This window comes from Carcharodon carcharias, chromosome 15 (genome assembly GCF_017639515.1).
Source record: "Carcharodon carcharias isolate sCarCar2 chromosome 15, sCarCar2.pri, whole genome shotgun sequence".
Lineage (NCBI taxonomy): Eukaryota > Metazoa > Chordata > Chondrichthyes > Lamniformes > Lamnidae > Carcharodon > Carcharodon carcharias.
This window is the reverse complement of record NC_054481.1, coordinates 91,726,026-91,738,656: the sequence shown is the minus strand read 5'-3', so window position 1 is coordinate 91,738,656 and position 12,631 is coordinate 91,726,026. Positions and strand designations below refer to the sequence as shown.

The 12,631-nt window shown below is 43.3% G+C and overlaps 1 protein-coding gene across 2 annotated transcripts in view; it reads right to left on the bottom strand.

Annotated features, from left to right (window-relative positions):
• nphp4 (nephronophthisis 4) overlaps positions 1-12,631 on the bottom strand; it is a 475,487-nt gene that overhangs the window by 168,792 nt on the left and 294,064 nt on the right. For both annotated transcript variants that reach the window (XR_005945404.1, XM_041207356.1), the window contains exon 9: positions 7,119-7,304. Coding sequence is in view for 1 of the 2 variants with exons in the window: in XM_041207356.1 (XP_041063290.1) it covers positions 7,119-7,304 (186 nt within the window). In the remaining variant the exon portion in view is untranslated. The remainder of the gene's footprint in view (positions 1-7,118; positions 7,305-12,631) is intronic.

The following is a 12,631-nucleotide window of genomic DNA, read 5'->3' as shown; positions in this document are numbered from 1 at the left end:
GAGAAGGATGAACCACCCGTGGTTAACAAAGATGGTCAAGGAGAGTATCCAATCAAAAACTAAGGCATACAAAGTGGCGAAAACTTGTGGTAGGTCAGAGGATGGGAATTTTTTAGGGACAGCAGCGGATGACTAAAAGGCTAATAAAGAGGGAGAAAATTGATTTTGAAAGTAAATTGGCTAGAAATATAAAAACAAGCAGCAAGAGCTTCCACAGGTAGGTAAAAAGAGAGTAGCTAAACTGAGCATGGGCCCTTGGAGGATGCAACTGGAGAATTGATAACGGGGAACAGGGAAATGCAGATAATTTAAACCAATATTTTGCATCAGTCTATAAACAGTCCAAAGATATCAGATAAGCAAGAAGCTAATGGAAGAAAAGAACTTTCAACAAATTCTATCTAGAGGGACAAAGTATTTGACAAACTAAAGAGACTAAAGGCAGACAAGGAGCTGGACCTGATGGCCTGCATCCAAGGGTTTTAAAGGAAGTGGCTACAGAGATAATGGAGACATTTGTCAAAATATTCCAGAACTTACTGGATTCTGGGAGGGTCCCAGCAGATTGGAAAGCTGCTAATGTGATGCCCTTGTTCAAGAAGAGAGGAAGACAAAAAGTAGGAAACTATAGGCCAATCAGCCTAACATCTGTCACTGGGAAAATGCTAGAGTCCATTATTAAGGGAGAAATAGCAGGACATTTAGAAAACTTTAACGCAATCAAACAGAGTAAACATGGTTTTGTGAAAGGGAAATCATGTTTGACAAATTTGCTAGAGTTCTTTGAGGATATATCAAGCAGAGTTGATAAAGGGGAACCAGTAGATGCAGTGTATTTGGATTTCCAGGAGGCATTCTTAAGGTGCCACATAAAAGGTTATTGCACAAGCTAAAAGCACACAGTACTGGGGGTAATGTATTAGCATGGATTGAGGATTGGTTAACACACAGAAGACAGAGAGTCGGGATTAATGGGTCATTTTCACGTTGGAAAGATGTAACTAGTGGAGTGCCACAAGGATCAGTCCTAGGGCCTCAATTATTTACTATCTATATTAATGACTTGGAGGAGGGGCAGAGTGTAATGTATCCAAATTTTCTGATGATAGAAAAATAGTTGGGAGGGTATGTTGTGATGAGGGCATAAGGGATCTGCAAGGGGATATAGACAGGTTGAGTGAGTGAGCAAAAGCTGACAGATGGAGTTTAATGTAGGAAAGTGTGAGGTCATGCACTTTGGTAGGAAAAATCAAAAGGCAGGCTATTATTTAAATGGAGAGAGACTCCAAAAAAGTGCAACACAGAGGGATCTTGATATTTTTGTGCATGAAACACAAAACATTACCATGCAGGTGCAGCAAGTAATTAAGAAGGCAAATGGAATTTTGACCTGTATTGCAAGGGGGTTGGAATTTAAAAATAGGGAAGTCTTGTTACAACTGTACATGGTGATGATGAGGCCGCACCTGGAGTACTGTGTACTGTTTTGGTCTCTGTGTTTAAGAAAGAATATACTGACATTGGAGGCAACTCAAAAGAGATTCACTGGGCTGATTCCTGGGATGAAGGGGTTGACTTATCAAGAATGGCTAAACAGGTTAGGCTCTTAGTCATTAGAGTTTAGAAGAATGAGGGGTGATCTATTCTGAGGGCGCTTGACAGGGTAGATGTTGAGAAGATCTTTCCAATAGTGGGGGAATCCTGAACTAGGGGCAATAATTACAGAATAAGGGGATACTCATTTAACACTGTAGCGCGAAGGAATTTCTTCTCTCAGAGTGTGGTGAATGTCTGGAGTTCTATACCCCAGAGAGTTCTGGAGGCTAGATCACTGGAAGTATTTAAAGAGGAGATAATAACAGGGAGTTGAGGGCTATGAGGAGCTGGCATGAAAGAGTTGAGACCTGGGGCAGATCAGCCATGATTTTAATGAATGGGGGGGGGAAGGCTTAAGGGTCCAAATGGCCTACTCCTTCTCCTATTTTTTATGTTATGTTTTTACAACACAGTAGTGGAAAAATAATGGCATTAAAAAGTATTAAATCCCCAGGAACAAATGGTTTCCACCCCAAAGTTTTCAAAGAAGTAGATGAGAACTCTGCAGATGCTTTAACTATAATAATCTGAAGTTTTCTCAATTCGGGAACCATTCATTTAGATTAGAAAATTGCACAAGTCACTCCACTATTGAAGAAATGTGACAAAGGGAGACCAGGGAATTATACACCAGTTAATCTAACATGTGTGTTCGGGAAATTGTAAGAGTCTATGATTAAGGGTAGGGTGACTAAACACCTTGAAAATTTTCAGCTGACCAGAGAGAGCCAAAGTGGATTTATGCAGGATAGATCGTAACCAGCAAACCTGATTGAATTTTTTGAAGAGGTGACTGACTATATATTTGAATGGATAATGTTTATGGATGTTATTTATATGGACTTTCAGAAGACACAGTCTTTCATAAGAGGCTGTTAGCTGAAGCTGAAGTCATGGAAGTAAAGGCAAATTATTAAACCGGTTAAGGAATTGGCTGAACGGAGGGAGACAGAGAACAAGGGATAATAGGCAAACACTCTGGTTGGCAGGAAGTACCAGTGTTGTCCTGCAGGGATCCATGTTGAGCTTCAGCTATTCACTGTATTTATTAACGACTTAGATGATGGGATAGAAAACCACATATTCAAATTAGCCGATAACACAGATAGGTGGTATTTTATGCAGGGTGGCTGGAAGAATAAAAATACAGATGTTGATAGATTAAGTGAATAGACAAATGGTTACAATGTAGGTAAATGTAAGGTGATCCATTTTGGACCTTAAAAGGATAGAACAAGGTACCTTCTAAATGGTGAAAAGCTAGAAACTGTGGAGCTCAAAGAGACTTGGGGTTCCAACTACAAAAATCATCAAAATGTCATGAACAAATACAGAAAATAATTAAAAGAAACAGAATGTTGGCCTTCATATCTAGAGGAATAGAATACAAGGGGCTAGAAGTCATGTTTCAGCTATACAAAGCCCTGGTTCGATCACACCTGGAGCACTATTAACAGTTCTGGGTACGACACCTTAGGAAGAATTTTTTTTATTCATTCATGGGATGTGGGCTTCACTGGCTGGGCCAGCATTTATTGCCCATCCCTAATTGCCCTTGAGAAGGTGGTGGTGAGCTGCCTTCTTGAATCGCTGCAATCCATGTGGTGTAGGTACACCCACAGTGCTGTTTGGAAGGGAGTTTCACGATTTTGACCCAGCGACAGTGAAGGAGCAGTGATATATTTCCAAGTCAGGATGATTAGTGACTTGGAGAGGAATTTCTAGGTGGTGGTGTTCCTGTCTACCTGCTGCCCTTGTTCTTCTAAATGGTAGTGGTCGTGGGTTTGGAAGGTGCTGTCAAAGCAGCCTTGGTGATTTCCTGCAGTGCATCTTGTAGATGTTACACACTGCTGCTACTGTGCGTCAATGGTGGGGTAGGGAGTGATTGTTTGCGGATGTGATGCCAATCAAGTGGGCTGCTTTGTCCTGGATGGTCTCAAGCTTCTTGAGTGTTGTGGGAGCTGCATTCATCCAGGCAAGTGGGGAGTATTCCATCACTTTCCTGACTTGTGCCTTGTAGATGGTGGACAGGCTTTGGGGAGTCAGGAGGTGGGTTACTTGTTGCACAATTCCTAGCCTCTGACCAGCTCTTGTACCCAGAGTACTTACATGGCTTGTCCAGTTCAGTTTCTGGTCAATGGTAACCCCCCAAGATGTCGATTGTGTGGGATTCAGTGATGATAATACCATTGAACATAAAGGGGCGAAGGTTCGATTCTCCCTTGTTGGAAATGGTCATTATCTGACACTTGTGTGGAGTGAATGTTATTTGGCACTTGTCAGCCCAAGCCTGGATATTGTCCAGGTCTTGCTGCATTTGGACATGGAATGCTTCAGTATCTGAGGAGTCACGAATGGTGCTGAACATTGTGCAATCATCAGCAAACATCTCCACTTATGACCTTATGATGGAAGGAAGGTCATTGATGAAGCAGCTGAAGATGGTTGGGCTGAGGACACTACCCTGAGGAACTCCTGCAGTGATTTCCTGGAGCTGAGATGACTGACCTCCAACAACCACAACCATCTTCCTTTGTGCTAGGTATGACTACAACTTGCAGAGAGCTTTTCCCCCCGATTCCCATTGGCTCCAGTTTTGCTAGGACTCCTTGATGCCGCACTTTGTCAAATGCTGCCTTGATGTCAAGAGCAGTCACTCTCACCTCACCTCAGGAGTTCAGCTCTTTTGTCCATATTTGAACCAAGGCTGTAATGAGATCAGGAGCTGGGCGTCAGTGAACAGGTTATTGCCCCCTGCCATTACTTTACTGATAATCGAGAGTAGACTGATGGGGCAGTAAACGGCTGGGTTGGATATGTCCTGCAGGACATACATGGGCAATTTTCCACATAGCCGGGTAGATGCCAATGTTGCAGCTGTACTGGAACAGCTTGGCTGGCAGCACAGCAAGTTCTGGAGCACAAGTCTTCATTAATATTGCCGGAACATTTTCAGGGCCCATAACATTTGCAGTATCCGGTGCCTTCAGCCATTCCTTGATATCACGTGGAGCGAATCGAATTGACTGAAGACTGCCATCTGTGATGATGGGGACCCCCAGAGGAGGCTGAGATGGATCATCCATCCGGCACTTCTGGCTGAAGGTTGCAGCAAATGCTTCAGCCTTATCTTTTGCACTGCTGTGCTGGGCTCCGTCATCATTGAGATGGGGATATTTGTGGAGCTTCTTCCTCCAGTGAGTTGTTTAATTGCCCACCACCATTCACAGCTGGATGTGGCAGGACTGCAGAGCTTAGATCTGATCCGTTGGTTGTGGGATCGCTTAGCCCTGTCAATCACTTGCTGCTTATGCTATTTGGCACGCAGGTAGTCCTGTGTTATAGCTTCACCAGGTTAACACTCATTTTTAGATATGCCTGATGCTGCTCCTGGCATGCCCTCCTGTACCCTTACAATGAACCACGGTTGATCCCCAGCTTGATGGTAATGGTAGAGTGGGGGATATGCCGGGGCATGAGATTACAGATTGTGATGGAGTGCAATTCTACTGCTGCTGTGGCCCACAGCCTATGGATGCTCCGTTCTGAGTTGCTAGGTCTGTTCCAAATCTATCCCATTTAGCATGGTGGTAGTGCCACACAACACAATGGAGGGTATCGTCAATGTGAAGGTGGGATTTTGTTTCCACAACAACAAGCAGTGGTCACTCCTACCGATATTGTCATGGACATATGCATCTGTGACAGGTAGGTTGGTGAGGATAAGGTCAAGCATGTTTTTCCCTCTTGTTGGTTCCCTCACTACCTACCGCAGACCCAGTCTATCAGCTATGTCCTTCAGGACTTGGCCAGCTTGGTCAACAGTGGTGCTACTGAGCCACTCTTGATGATGGACATTGAAGTCCCCTACCTGGAGTATATTCTGCACCCTTGCCACCCTCAGTGCTTCCTCCACATGGTGTTCAACATGGAGGAGCACTGATTCATCAGCTGAGGGAGGGCAATATGTAATCAGCAGGAGTTTTCCTTGCCCTCCCTCAGAATGGTCTTCAAATTCAAATCAGATGTTTTAGGAATTAAATTAAGCAACACTTCTTCAAGCAAAAGGTGAGAGAAGTTTGGAACTTTCTTCACAAATAGCAACTGATGCTAGATCAATTGTTAATTTTAAAACTTAGATTGATTATTTTTTTAGCAAAGGTATCAAGGAATATGGGATAAAGGCCAGTATTTGAAGTTAGGTCACAGATCAGCCATGGTCTCATTGAATAGTGGTGGTACAGACTCAAGAGGTAAATGGCATATTCCTGTTCCTATCCTGCCTCTGTTCCTTTGACAAGGACAGGAATGAAATCGGAAATTCTTGAACTTCATATCTTATTGAGCGACCTGGCAGTCCATTTTGTCTGGAGCCAGAATCTACTTTCTCTGCCATCTGGAATCTTTTCAAATTCATTCATGGGATGTGGGCACCACTGGCTAGACCCGCATTTATTCCCCATCCCCAATTGCCCTTGAGGTGATGGTGGTGAGCTCCTTTCTTGAACCGCTGCAGTCCATGTGGTGTAGGTAAACCCACAGTGCTGTTGGGGCGGGAGTTCCAGGATTTGACCCAGCAACAATGAAGAAAAGGCGATATATTTCCAAGTCAGGATGGTGAGTGAACTGGAGGGGAACTTCCAGGTGGTGGTGTTCCCATGCATCTACTGCCCTTGTCCTGGATGGTAGCAGTCATGGGTTTGGAAGGTGCTGTCTAAGGACCTATGGCCCTAATTTAAATAAGTTTGGATGCTCTCGCCAATTCCACTGGGATGGAATCACCTATAATTTGAGACTCAACTAACCAAAGAAAGCACAAGGGTAGTTTGAAAAGTAGAAATTGAATAGGAATATCACCATGGTACACAATGGGAGGAACTTTCTTAAGGTTGTATGTAAGCCTCCTGGTTGTGGCAGAGGCCAAGCAATTTTATTTTGCATCCAACCCGTGCTGTACCAGGTTTGTAGCCTTCAGCTGCAGCTCAGTTGGTACCATTGTTGCCAATGAAGTTTGTGGGTTCGAGCCCCATCCCCATGCTCCAGTGAAGTACTGAAGGCATGCTACACTGTCGGAGGTACTGTCTTATGGATGAGACATTAAACCGAGGTCTACCCTCTCAGGTGGATGTGAGCTATCCCTGGCACTATTTCAAAAAATAGTGGGGAAGTTCTTCTGGATGTACCAGCCAACATTTGTTTCTCTACCAACATTCACTAAAACAAATTATCTGGTCATTATCATTGCTATTTGTGGAAACTTGCTGTGCGCAAATTACTACTTTGTTTCCTACATGATAACAGCGGCTACAGTTCATAGTACTTCACTGCTGGAGAGCACTTTGGGAAGCCCTATTGTCATGAAGGCACTATATAAATGCAAGCTAAGGAGTAGTGGCAAAAAAAAACAGTACCACCCCAAGAGGTGACGCAAGCTCCAACCTTTCAACACACAGCAGGTTCAAGTTTGCTGTAAAGCATGTTTGGCACAGGTGATTTCATATTACTGACCAGAAAACACCTACCTCATCCGAGCTCATCTCAGTGGAGGGAGTTTTGTAAACCAGCAAATTGCTCGGATTAGGTGAAGGTCCGCCATGCAGTGACACCATTACATCAGAGGTATCGGATTCTAAGAACGGATTCCAAACAGCCCACCGCAGTGTTTGCATGTATGTAGTTTTATCCAAGGAGGTGGTAGAAGAGGACAACTGTGAACAAAAATATTTGTTTCTTTAGGAAACGCAATGTTGAATTCATCATTAATAAGCCTATGCACACCTTTAACAGCAAAACATCCCAAGGTGCTCCACAGCAGCATTATCTATATCAGACTTATGAAGCATCACCTTTGTTGGAAAGTGTTTATCAACACTTTTTTTGTCAAAAGTATAATTAAAAAGCACGGATCACATCAAAATGCTTGCTTCAGTAAAGCAATCAACAATCATCACTCTCATTACATTAACATCAATACATAACTCTTTGTACAATGACCGGAGGGTTAAGTGCAGAATTATTAATTCAACAATATTAAAGTACCTTATGGAGACGTACAGTGGATGCTACATTCTGCTCTGTGGTTTTCTATCCCTTATTTTTCTCTTTTGTGATCTTCTGCATATGAATTATTAAGTGGCACATAAAAGTTCTCCTCAACACACCCTGCTCTGTGGACCCACCAGTTCAGAACCTTGGAATATGGAACTGAAGCCTCCCATAGAGCTCAAGTATCATATTGCTCTATGCACCCATCATTTAAATGATATAGCAGTAATTTTAATGGGGCAGCATACTGTTGTACAAATGCTCTGTAAGATAAAACCTCAGTCAGAGTGGTTGTTAATTAAGCTGGTTTTTCTTGTAATAATTATTACATTACATAGAATGTACAGCACAGAGACAGACCAATCAGCTCCTTCAGTCCATTTCAGTGTTTATGTTCTTTCCACCTCTCTTCATCTAACCAATTCAATCTTGCCTTCTATTCTTTCCTCCCTTGTGTGTTTATCTAGCTTTTCCTTAAACACACCCATACTATTCACCTCATCTACGCTTTTCTGGTAGCTTTTATTTAATTCATTCAAGGAATGTTGGCATCACTGGCTAGGCCAGCATTTATTAGCCATTCTTAATTGCCCCTGAAAAGATGGTGGTGAGTTGTCTTCTTGAACCACTGTAGTCCATGTGGTGTAGGTACACCCACAGTGCTGTTAGGGAGGGAGTTCCAGGATTTTGACCCAATGACAGTGAAAGAACAGTGATATATTTCCAAGTCAGGATGGTGAGTGACTTTGAGAAGTTCCACATATTAACCACTTTAAGGTCAGGATTTTCCAACCCTGTCGCGGGCAGAACCCGCCGCAGGCGAGGCAGTGCTCCAGCCAGAAGTCCATTGACTTGCGGCGGGACCGGAAGATCCCAGCAGCGGGGGGGTGCGGAAAATCCCACCCTTAGCAAAGAAATGTTTCCAGTCTCGTGGGCACAGTCATGACACCTTGGAGTCCTCAATTCCACAACACAAATCAATTTCTGAATAACGTCAATAGTGCTGGCACTCCTCAAGAGGTTTGCTAAATACTTTTTCCTACTGCCCCTATTTTCAAAATATTTAATACATGAATATAAAAGCTGGTGGCGCAATGGGTGCAGTGTTTTGACACAGCACACTACTGTGCATGGAGCGATCTGGGGGGGTTGGTTCTTCATCATTTGAAACATGCTGCTTGGATGCTTGCAGGAAGACTTTAGCATGCATTTAGTTAACATAGTTAACATTTAACATTAGTCAGGGAGGGTTTAAACTAACTTGGCAGGGGGATGGGATCCTGAGAGGAGGTTCAGCAGGGGGAAATGCACAGCCAAAATTAGAAGAGAGAGCAAGTGAGTCTGGAAGGCAAAGAAATTGTAGACCAGTTAAGGCACAAGGGAGTTTGGCAAGATTGGATGGCATTTATTTTAATGCAAGGAGTCTGATGAATAAGGCAGATGAATTGAGGGCATAAATTAACACATGGAAGCATGATGTCAATGCTGTCACAGAGACATGGTTGAGAGAGGGGCAGGGTTGGCAGCTCAATATTCCAGGATATAGTGTCTTCAGGTGAGACAGGGAAGGAAGTAAAAGAGGAGGGGGTATCGCAATATTGATCAAGGTATCAGTAAGGAGGCATGACATCTTAGAAGGCTTCTCAAATGAAGCCATATGGGTAGAACTTAAAAACAAGAAAGGAGCAATCACATTGCTGGGAGTGTACTATAGGCCCTCAAACAGTCAGAGAGAAATAGAAGAGCAGATATGTAGACAAATTTCAGAGAAGTGTAAAAATAATAGGGTAGTAATAGTTGGGTATTTCAACTTCCCCAACATTAACTAGGTTAGTCATAGTGTGATAGGTTTAGAGGGAGCAGAATTCTTAAAATGCATCCAGGGGAGCTTTTTAAGCTAGGACGTAGAAGGTCCTGCAGGAGAGGGGGCGGTCCTGGATTTAATTTTAGGGAATGAAGCTGGGCAAGTGGTAGAAGTATCAGTGGAGGAGCATTTTGCAGATAGTGATCATAACTCCATTCGATTCAAGGTTGTTATGGAAAAGGACAAGGATGGGCCAGAAATCAGAGTCCTAAATTGGGTGAAGGCCGATTTTAATAAGGTCAGATACGACTTGGCCAGAGTGGACTGGAAGCAGCCACATTTAGGTAAATCTGCGTCACAGCAGTAGGACTCATTCAAGAAGGAAATAGGGAGAGTACAGGGCTAACATATTCCAGTAAAGGTAAAGGGTGGGACCAACAAATCCAGGGAACCCTGCATGTCAAGGGATATACAGGATTGAATAAAGAGAAAAAGGGAGGCTTATGGCAGATACCGAGGGCTCAAAACAGCGGAAGCCCTAGAGGAGTATAAAATGCATAGGGGGAACTTATAAAGGAAATTAGGAGAGCAAAAAGGGGGGTAAAAAACCATAGGTAGGTAAAATAAAGGAAAATCCAAAGTTATTTTACAAGTACATTAAGAGTAAGAGGATAACTAGGGAAAGAGTAGGGCCCATTAAAGATCATAGTGGTAATTTGTAAGTGGAGCCAGAAAACGTAGGTAGGTTCTAAATGAATACTTTGTGTCGGTGTTCACAAGTGAGACAGATGGCGTGGGTATGGAAATCAGGCAGAAGGACTGTGATATAATTAAAGAAATTAGCATAGAAAGGGAGATGGTTCTAAGTGGTCTGGCAGGCTTAAAAGTAGATGAATCTCCAGGCCCGGATGAAATGTATCCCAGGCTGTTGAGTGTGGCAAGGGAGGAGATAGCAGAGGTGCTGGCAATAATTTTCAATACCTCTCTGGCCACAGGAGAGGTGCCAGAGGACTGGAAGACAGCCAATGTGGTACTATTATTCAAGAAGGGAGGAAGAAATAAACCAGGGAACTACAGGCCAGTCAGTCTAACCTCAGTGATGGGGAAACTATTGGAAGCAATTCTGAGGGACAGAATTAATCTACACATGGAGAGGCAGGGATTAATCAAGGACAGTCAGCGTGGTTTTGTTCAGGGGAGGTCATATCTGACCAATTTGATTGAATTTTTCGAAGAGATGACCAGGTGTGTAGATGAGGGCAATGCATTTTACGTAGTCTACTTGGACTTCAGCAAGGCTTTTGATAAGGTCCCGCATGGGAGACTGATAACGACTGTAAGAGCCCATGGGGTCCAAGGCAATTTGGCAAATTAGATCCAGAATTGGCTGAGTGGTAGGAAGCAGAGGGTGATGATCGAGGGATGTTTTTGTAACTGGATGCCTGTGTCCAGCGGGGTTCCACAGGAATCGGTGCTGGGTCCCTTGCTGTTTGTGGTATATATAAATGATTTAGACTTGAATGCAGGAAGATTGATCAGTAAGTTTGCAGGTGACACGAAAATTGGTGCGGCGGTAAATAGTGAGGAGGGTAGCCTTAGATTACAGGAGGATATAGACGGGTTGGTCAGATTGGCTGATCAGTGGTAAGTGGAATTTAATCCGGATAAGTGCGAGGTGATGTACTTGGGCAGGACAACTAAGGCACGGAAATACATGATGAATGGTAGGACCCTGGGAAGTATCAAGGATCAGAGGGACCTTGGTGTGCATGTCCACCAGTCCCTTAAGATAGCGGGACAGGTAGATAAGGTGGTTAAGAAGGCAAATGGGACACCTACCTTTACTGGCTGAGGCATAGAATATAAGAGCAGGGAGATTATGCTGGAACTGTATAAGATGCTGGTTAGGCTACAGCTAGAGTATTGTGTGCAGTTCTGCAATCCACATTATAGGAAGGATGTGACTGCACTAAAGAGAGTGCAGAGGAGATCTACCAGGATGTTGTCTGGGCTGGAGAATTTTAGTTATGAGGAGAGATTGGATAGACTGGGGTCATTTTCCCTGGACCAGATGAGATTGCGGGGGGACGTGATTGAGGTGTATAAAATTATGAGGGGCATAGATAGGTAGACAGGAAGAAACCTTGCCCCTTGGTGGAGGGATCAATAACCAGGGGGCATAGATTTAAGGTAAGAGGCAGGTGGTTTAGAGGGGATGTGAGGAAGAATTTTTTCACCCAGAGGGTGGTGGAAATCTGGAACTCTCTGCCTGAAAGGGTGGTAGAGGCAGAAACCCTCACAACACTTAAGGAGTATTTGGATGTGCACTTGCGATGCCATGGCATACAAGGCTATGGGCCTAGTGCTGGAAAATGGAATTAGAATAGTTAGGTACTTGGTTGACCAGTGCAGACTCGATGGGCCGAAGGGCCTTTTTCTGTGCTGTAGACCTCTATGACTCTACATGCATTCAAAGCAAAGCATCCTCACCACCTCACAGGGGAGGGAATTCAGAGATTGGCTGAATCTGCCCTTGAGCACTTTCAGAAGGTCAGTTGGCTGTTGTTCCCCTTGCTTGAAGAACAGAAAATGTTCTGTGCAAGCAAGGGGCCTAAACATTTCAGTGAAGTAATTTAAAATGGGATAAAGTTTGGATTTACATTTTTAAACAATACAGCCTGATATAGGACACAAGAGTAGGTCGGACCACATTATTTATCAGGCAAAAATATCACAACCAAATTATTGTAATTGATATAGAGGAAATACATCAAACCACTCAAAAGGGTTGAAATTGGTGATCAGGCTAAATGTGAGATCATAAATTGTGAGCCTGTTTTATATTCAATGGAAAAGAATTCAAGTGAGGTATAAAACAGACTGCCGATTCACAAGTGCCCGTTTTGCACTACTACAGAAGACCAATTTTGACCTCCATGACTTAGAATCCATTATCAATAAACTTCTTAAAAATAAACTTTTCCTGTTGCAGTGTTTGTTCATTGGCAAGTTGGCATGTGTGGTATAGGGAGTGAGTGGCACAATGGTTATTCCACAGGACTAGTAATCTAGAGGCCCAGGTGAATGCTTTAGGGCCATGGGTTCTAAGTGCATCATGACAGCTGATGGAATTTAAATTCAATTAATATAAAAAAGTGACCATGAAACTATCAACAATTGTCATAA